The 9213-nt window shown below is 47.6% G+C and overlaps 1 protein-coding gene across 2 annotated transcripts in view; it reads left to right on the forward strand.

Annotated features, from left to right (window-relative positions):
* CEP89 (centrosomal protein 89) overlaps positions 1-3810 on the forward strand; it is a 95110-nt gene extending 91300 nt beyond the window's left edge. For both annotated transcript variants that reach the window (XM_040329453.1, XM_040329452.1), the window contains exon 18: positions 3109-3810. In XM_040329453.1, coding sequence (XP_040185387.1) covers positions 3109-3298 — 190 coding nt within the window. In that variant the 3' untranslated portion in view covers positions 3299-3810. The remainder of the gene's footprint in view (positions 1-3108) is intronic.
* The last annotated feature ends 5403 nt before the right edge of the window (positions 3811-9213 follow it).

The following is a 9213-nucleotide window of genomic DNA, read 5'->3' on the forward strand; positions in this document are numbered from 1 at the left end:
ACCAACACCCCCTGGCAACGCAAAGACCAACACCCCCTGGCAACGCAAAGACCCCCAACCAACACCCCTCTCCTCACCCTTCTGGTACCTCAAAGACCAACACCCCCCCCTCCGGCACCGCAAAGACCCCCAACCAACCCCCCTCTCACCACCCCCCCTGCACCTGGCACCACAAAGACCCCCAATCAACCCCCCTCTCACTACCCCCCCAGCACCACAAAGACCCCCAACCAACCTCCCTCTCCCTCCCACCCCCCACCTCCCCTGGCACCTTTAAAGACCCCCCCCCCCCCCACTCACTGTCTGCCAGTTGGTCCACCTAACCCTATATAGGCGGCAGGCATTGGGCAGGGGCAGCAGGGATCAGGGCATCGGCAGGCGTCAGGCTGCAAAGGGGCATCGGGTAGCGGCTCCTGTGTCTTCTCCTCTTTGCTTTCGCCGTGTGTCTCCCCCCCCCCCCCCTCCTCCTAGGCGTCCAATAGGATCGCCTGTTTTTTCAGCTAATCGGGTGATGGGTATCAGACCCACTTCCCGATTGCCTCAGAGGAGAATCAGTGTTGCAACAGTGAATATTAATTTGCTGTTGTAACACCTGGGTGGGCTCATGGCGCAGAGTATTGCGCACCCTTTTTTGAAGCCTATTAGAGCCTCTGCTCCAAAAAAACACCCCCGCCGCTGTAATTCAGGGGCCCTGCGTCCTGAAAAGGTCTGGATGCATGATTAGTGGGTGACGGCGGCGATGGATAAAGCATTGCATCGCTAGAAAGTGGAGGGGGTGGTGGCCGTGGATAGAGGGGGCGGCACTTGGGTGCCCCTAATGGATGGGCCGGCCACTGGCTGCTTCCTTGAACGTCCGGTCTTCACAGGAAAGACTTAACAGTAGACAGTGCAGACTCCAGTCTGTTTGCTTAGAGAAGGTAGGAGGAAGGAGCCATCCCAGGTTACAATGCTGTGTGTTTCTGTTGATGGAGACACTAACTGACACTTTTTGGGGACCAGTGACACTAATACAGTGATCAGTGCAGAAAATATACATTGTCACTGTACTAATGACACTGGCTGGGAAGGGGGTTAAACATCAGAGGTGATGGAAGGGTTAAATGTGTGCCTAGCCAGTGTTTTGGTGTACACAGTGTGCGGTTTTTACTAGTCCCTGCTTTGCAGAAACACAGAATCCACCCCCCCCTCTCAGAACAGCAATCTGCCTTGTTTACATAGGCAGATCGCTGCTTTGTGTTCTATTTTGATGATTGGCGTGTGCTTGAGGACATTAAGTGCCCGACACATGCAAATCGGCTTCTGCTGTGAACATTCACACCATAAGCGGAACACACACCCCCCCCCCCCCCTATAAGTGGAAAAGCCAAATAATGTGTGTGTGTATATATAATATACATACACACGTTATTTGGCTTCTCTGCTTATAGGGGGGGGGGGGGGTGTGTGTTCCGCTTATGGTGTGAATATTCGCAGCAGAAGCCAAATTGCGGGTGCAAATGTCCTCTGGCACCCGCAGATCTTCAGTAAAGAACACAGAACTGCGATCTGCCTATGTAAACAAGGCAGAATGCCGTTCTGACATGGGGGAAGGGATGGATATATATATATATATATATATATATATATATATATATATATATATATATATATATATATATATATATATATATATATATATATATATATATAAATGATCTGGAGCACAGTTCCCGCCCAGTAGCAGCAAAACTGCTACGGGGAGGTCAGCAAGTGGGTATTACTTCCTGTGACATCACCAGGCCAGTTCTTGCAGGGGTAGCTCAGCTTCTTTTCACATGGGCATGCCCCCCAGAACTACACTTCCCAAGAGCCCTATTCCCAACACACAGTGTGAAGGCTGGCCGTTGAGAGCCAAGGCGGCAAAACTGTATTGCTGAGAAATAAATCAATATATGTATGCAGAAAGAGACAGCGAGGAGTACGTATAATCAGCGTTCTTAGTCTTGTCCCCACCCTCTCCTGTTTGGCCCCTCCCACAGCCCCGCCTTCTGCTCAGGCTATGTACAGCACAGTGATGATGTCACTACTTCTTTTACAAGGTAATCTCTGGCTTCGCAAAGGCATTTGGCGCATATGTAGTGGATTTATATCCAATGGCCCAGATTCACAAAGCGCTTACGCCGACGTATAACACGTTACGCCAATGTAAGTGCCAATGTGCGCCGGCGTATGTGTTTGGCAGACCCACGAACCAACATGCGCCTAAAAACAGGCTACACCCCGCCGACGTAGCTTGCACACGCCGGCGTAGGGTGGGCGCACATATGGGCTGGGTGCATTGGGGCTGCTCCCACTGATTAGCCATTCAAACATGCAAATGAGGGAAATACGCAGATTCACGAACGTGCGTGTGCCCGGCGCATGCTACGCGAGATGCATGTAAGTTGTACGTCCGGCGTAAAGTTATTTCCCATAAAGGAGGTGTAACCCAGCAACAGACATGCACAGGTCTGCACCAGGGAACACAAGCCGGCGTATTGTGCGTTGGACGTGTGTCTGGCTGGGCGTACGTTATGTTCACAGCGTACGCGGTGATCCGGCGTAGCTTAGGCAGTTGTGCCGGCGTGGTTGTGAGCAGGCGCAGGGGGGTGCTGTGCATGCGTCCACGTCACGGCGCATGCGCCGTTCGTGATACGTACCTGTCTGACTCTCGGCCTATCATTTGCATGGGTGCGCCTTCGGAACCCACGCCACGCTGGTGCAGCGTTGGGAGCACTGTCTTGCTGAATGTAATGCTTGCCTCTCCGCTCTACGGCGGCCTAATGTGCGCCTTGCTCTCTCTGAATCTGGGCCTATGTGTATATTAAGGAATATATGTCAATGAAAGTTTTTGTGCCCGAAGTTCAGCTTTAAATGTATCGAACGATTTGTGCCAGGGAGAGATTTCACGCACACATCTATCGTAAAAGCCCTTGGCAGATTAAAAAATATATATATTTTTCTAAAATAACCTTTCTGCTCAAAAGGCTAAAAATAAACCCAAGCGGAAGGAGCCGATTGTAATTTCAGACTCTTCTTTTTTTTTTTTTTTATCTCTGTGAAACAATTGAACGTCTTTTCTTCCTCCAGACATGTGGAAGGTGAACTTGAAGTCATCTGGGAGTCGGCGTCCAATGAGAACAGACAACTGAAGACGCTCTTACACGACACCCTGAGGCAGAGCAAGCACAGCGTTGGCGACTTCCAGCACAACTCCGCCATTGGCTTCAGTTACTGCGAAGTGAATTCCTTCTCTCACCAGGACGAGCCGGCCGGCTAGAGCCGAAGACGAGCCGCTTATCTCCGTAATAATAAGTCTCACGTTCCTTTCCTCATTTCCCGTGAGTAGTGTGTGCCAGGGCCAGGATTCTTCGCTTCCCAGTAGCTGGACTTGGCGTTTATCATCGATTGCGAGCCAATCTTTTTCAATCAAAACGGCTGCCAATGGCTGAACGGTTTTGATTGGCTGTTCAGTTGTGATGCCGTTTTTTTTTTCTTATTGGAAAACTCCAATGAACACAAGGAGGAGTCTCTCTGCTTCCAAGTGACTTCCGAGCCCGCAGCCTGCCCTCTGTGGGCACAAGTGCCAAGCCAGACGGAGTTCAATGTGTGCAATAAAGAGAAGGACCAGTCGCACTTTATCTGTGTTTGATAAAAATGTATTGCCCTGGTCAAATGCAGAAGGTCCATCCAGACACTCCAAGCTGACGCGTTTCAACAAGAAAGGGCCTAACATTGTCTACCAAGGCAATTTTTATATTTTTCGCACACATTTTAAAATTACCGGGTTTTTTGTTGAGATAAATAACTTTTAACCTTTTTCGGTGCCGGTATTCTGATGAGACATGCCCTTCTGTTATTGCGCATGCGTAGCACTCGAGTATGATATGTTTGTTAGGTGAGGTTGCGGCGAGTAAATGGATACCCAACATGTCAATCCTTTACCGGACCAATATGCTGCTAAATGACCCAAGGGGTTTTTACAATTCGGTAATGCGTCGCTTTAACAGACAATTACGCGGTCGTGCGACGTGGCTCCCAAACAAAATTGGCGTCCTTTTTTCCCCACAAATACAGATTTCTTTTGGTGGTATTTTATCGCCTCTGCGGTTTTTATTTTTTGCGCTATAAACAAAAATAGGGCGACAATTTTGAAAAAAATGCAATATTTTTTACTTTTTGCTATAATAAATATCCCCCAAAAACATATATAAAAATTTATTTTTTCCTCAGTTTAGGCCGATACGTATTCTTCTACCTATTTTTGGTAAAAAAAATCGCAATAAGCGTTTAACGATTGGTTTGCGCAAAATTTATAGCGTTTACAAAATAAGGGATAGTTTTTTTTTTATTTTTACTACTAATGGCGATCAGCGATTTTTTTCGTGACTGCGACACTAAGGCGCACACTTCGGACAATTTTGACACATTTTTGGGGCCATTATCATTTTCACAGCAAAAAATGCATTTAAATTGCATTGTTTATTGTGAAAATGACAGTTGCAGTTTGGGAGTTAACCACAGGGGGCGCTGTAGGAGTTAGGGTTCACCTAGTGTGTGTTTACAACTGTAGGGGGGTGTGGCTGTAGGACTGACGTCATCGATCGAGTCTCCCTATAAATGTTTACATACATAGAAAAAAAGGGGGGGGGGGGGTTGAGCTGCGCTATAGAACCCGGACTCAGTTTGATCTACAGTCCAAATGTGTTTACAAACGGCTCTCCCCGTTCTTCAGCTCCGGGGAGCGGCTATAAACGAATAGCCGCGCCGTCGTCCCGGTTCGCTCCCCGTGGGAATCCGACCGCCGCATCTAGCGGGGGGGGGGGGCCCGATCGGACCCCCGACCCACGTCTAGGCAGGGACGTACATGTACGCCAATGTGCCTGTACGTGCCATTCTGCCGACATATATCTACATGCGGCGGTCAGGAAGTGGTTAAAATTGGGATAGGCGACACTTCAAAAGTCCCCTATAGTTCAACAGAATTTACGATCAGCGTGTGAGGGGGCGTATTTTGTAATGATGGGCAGCGCTATTGCTTGAGTTAGGTAGCAAAATAGGCCCTGCAAACCCACCCATCAACATTAAAAAGCCCGCCCTTCAGTCGGCTAAACACGCCCCGCAAAAAGGTGTAGGAAGAATAGCAGAGATATATTTGTTTAGGAGATGTGTTTGCGTTTCGTTAAAAATTCCACCCCCATCTTAACAGCACTGGTCCTCATTACAAAATACGCCCCCTTCTGTAGGCATCCGCCCATCATGAAAAAATCTGCCACTTGCACGAGCATCAGGAGCGCGTGGCACAATGTCGGCTATTGTGCGCAGGCGCTGTGTACAGCTAATCGTAGATTCCGATGTTCAGAGGCTTTCGGCAGCTCCGTACGGTGCAAACGCTCATGCATTCTATGCATTAAGGTGAAAAAACTTCCGAACATACCAGCCCCCCGTTATACTTACCTGACCCCTCGAAAGTCCTGCGCTTTGCCCCGACATCCTCTTCGCCCGCTCAGCTTGGCCGCTGATTTGCTAGAGCGGATGAATTGAAAGTAGCGCAGCCATTGGCTGGCGCTGCTGTCAATCACATCCAGTGACGCGGCGCGCCGAGGGAGCGGGGCTGAGTGATACAGTGAGCGGCTATGGCCGCTCGCTGTATCAGGGGAGCGCACCCGCAAGGACTCATCACCATGCGAGCTCTCGCATGAAGGTGATGAGTTCTTGCGGGGAGGACCAGAGACAGCCACCGAGGGACCCCAGAAGACGTGGATCGGGGCCACTCTGTGCAAAACGAACTGCACAGTGGAGGTAAGTATAACGGGCCAGATCCACAAAGAGAACTGCCTATCTTTAGGCAGGCCTAGCGTATCTCAGATACACTACGCCGCCGTAACTTAGAGCGTAGTTTCCTTATCCAGAAAGAATTTGCGCCGTAAGTTACGGCGGCGTAGTGTAAATGTGTCGGCGTAAGGGCGCAAAATTCAAATGACTAAGATGTGGGCGTGTTTAATGTTAATTCATCTTGACCCCACGTAAATGACGTTTTTTTAAACGGCGCGTGCGCTGTCCGTGGGGGTATGCCAGTGCGCATGCTCGAAATCACGTCGCAAATATTCAATGCTTTTGACGTGAACGTAATTTACGCGAAGCACTATTCGCGAACGTTTTACGTAAACGACGTAAAATTCGACGCTGTCCCAACGTCCATCCCTAACATTGCGTATGCCTCATAGAGCAGGGGTAACGTTACGCCGAAAAAAACCTTACGTAAACGACGTAAAAAAATGCGCCGGGCGGACGTACGTTTGAGAATCGGCGTATCTAGCTAATTTGCATACTCTACGCGGAAATCAACGGAAGCGCCACCTAGCGGCCAGCTAGGCGTACTAAGACGTACGTCCGTCGGATCTAGCCCACATTTCAGGCGTATCTTGTTTTGTGGATACAAAACAAAGATACGACGGCGCATCGTAGAACTTACGTCAATAGATACGCCGCCGGAAGTTCTTTCTGGATCTGGCCCAACATGTTTGTTGTTTAAAAAAATAAATTAATTTGTTTACAACTCCTTTAACCACTTCCCGCCCGGCCTATGGCCGATTTACGTCCGGGAAGTGGTTATGAAATCCTGACAGGACGTTCTAGAACGTCCTGCAGGATTTCATGCCGCGCGCGCCCGTGGGGGCGCGCATCGCGGCGATCGGTGATGCGGGGTGTCAGTCTGACACCCTGCATCTCCGATCTCGGTAAAGAGCCTCCGGCGGAGACTCTTTACCACGTGATCAGCCGTGTCCAACCACGGCTGATCACGATGTAAACAGGAAGAGCCGCCGATGGCTCTTCCTCACTCGCGTCTGACCGACGCGAGTAGAGGATAGCCGATCGGCGGCTCTCCTGACAGGGGGGGTTAGCGCTGATTGTTTATCAGTGCAGCCCCCCCTCGGATCGCCACACTGGACCACCAGGGATGCCCACCCTGGAGCACCAGGGTGGGCAAAAAAAAAAAAATGACAGAAAAAAAAAAAAAATGACAGAAAAAAAAAAAAAAAAGCATAAAGAAAAAAAAAAAAGATGCCAGTCAGTGCCCACAAATGGGCACTGACTGGCAACCTGGCAAAAATCAGTGCTGCCACCCCAGTGTCCATCAGCGCCACCCCAGTGTCCATCAGTGCCACCCCAGTGCCACCCCACAGTGCCCATCCATGCCCAGTGCCCACCTATCAGTGCCCATCTGTGCCACCAATAAGTATCCATCAGTGCCGCCCATGAGTGCCCATCTGTGCCGCCTATGAGTGCCCAGTGCCGCCCATGAGTGCCCATCAGTGCCGCCTATGTGTGCCCATCAGTGCCGCCTATGTGTGCCCATCAGTGCCGCCTATGTGTGCCCATCAGTGCCGCCTATGTGTGCCCATCAGTGCCGCCTATGTGTGCCCATCAGTGTCGCATACCAGCGCCGCCAATCAGTGCCACCTCATCTGTGCCCGTCAGTACTACCTCATCGATGTCCATCAGTGCCATCTCATCGGTGCCCATTAGTGCCGCCATATCAGTGCCCGTAATTGAAAGAGAAAACTTATTTACAAAAAAATTAACAGAAAAAAATAAAAACGTAATTTTTTTTCCAAATTTTCAGCCTTTTTTTAGTTGTTGCGCAAAAAAAAAAAATCGCAGAGGTGATCGAATACCACCAAAAGAAAGCTCTATTTGTGGGGAAAAAAGGACGCCAATTTTGTTTGGGTACAGTGTAGCATGACCGCGCAATTGCCATTCAAAGTGCGACAGTGCTGAAAGCTGAAAATTGGCTTGGGCGGGAAGCTGCGTAAGTACCTGGTATGGAAGTGGTTAAGGGTAAAAGTTTGTCGCCATTCCACGAGCGGGTGCAATTTTGAAGCGTGACATGTTGGGTATCAATTTACTCGGTGTAACATTATCTTTCACACTTTAAAAAAAAAAATTGGGCTAACTTTACTGTCGTCTTATTATTTTATTCAAAAAAAAGTGTATTTTTTCCCCAAAAAGTGCACTTGTAAGACCGCTGCACAAATACGGTGTGACATAAAGTATTGCAACGACCGCCATTTTATTCTCTAGTGTGTTAGAAAAAAAAAAGTATAATGATTGGGGGTTCAAAGTAATTTTCTAGCAAAAAAAATAATAGTTTTTAACTTGGAAACAAATCTCAGAAAGAGGCTTGGCCCTTAAGTGGTTAACAGTTCAAAGAGTATGTCAAATGTATACATTTAAAATGAAGTGCAAATGTTTTGGGGCTGCTTTAGATAAATTGTTAGAAATGTGATTTATTGTCACTGGCATCTTGTGGGGTCTCAGGGCTGCCTCCTAGTGGTGGGAAAGGTGACAACAAACAATTCTACATTCAGTACTCCCTGTATTGTCACCAGAGTTCTATGAGCTGCACTTGATATGTTCTCTATAAAAGGTACATTATATTTTTATCACTACATATCATTTATTTTATTTTACTAAAGCCGCTGTATTGTTAGAAATTATACAAATTATAAGCTTTATGTGTATTTTGTACAATACATTTTTTTTATTAGCTTTTTGATTTGGAAGGTTTCGATCATCTGCCAAGTTTTCTATTTTTTTTCAATTGTTTTTTATTTATTTTTTCATCAACTATGTAAGAAGCTGTATGGGCATCACAGCAAAAGTCAAAATCCAAACTGGTATTTTATTAGATAATCAGAATAAGGCCCCTTTCACGCGATTGGACAGTTTTGACGGCGGACCTGAACGGCCGCTCCATACAGTCCTATGGAGCGTCTGATGTCAGCTGACAACCGACCCGATACGATCCGCTTAACCACTTAAGACCCGGACCTTTAGGCAGGTAAAGGACCAGGCCAGTTTTTGCGATTCGGCACTGCGTCACTTTAACTGACAATTGCGCGGTCGTGCGACGTGGCTCCCAAACAAAATTGGCGTCCTTTTTTCCCCACAAATAGAGCTTTCTTTTGGTGGTATTTGATCACCTCTGCGGTTTTTATTTTTTGCGCTATAAACAAAAATAGAGCGACAATTTTGAAAAAAATTCAATATTTTTTACTTTTTGCTATAATAAATATCCCCCAAAAATATATAAAAAAACATTTTTTTCCCTCAGTTTAGGCCGATACGTATTCTTCTACCTATTTTTGGTAAAAAAAAATCGCAATAAGCGTTTATCGATTGCTTTGCACA

This window comes from Rana temporaria, chromosome 11, assembly GCF_905171775.1.
Source record: "Rana temporaria chromosome 11, aRanTem1.1, whole genome shotgun sequence".
NCBI classification, from domain to species: Eukaryota; Metazoa; Chordata; class Amphibia; order Anura; family Ranidae; genus Rana; species Rana temporaria.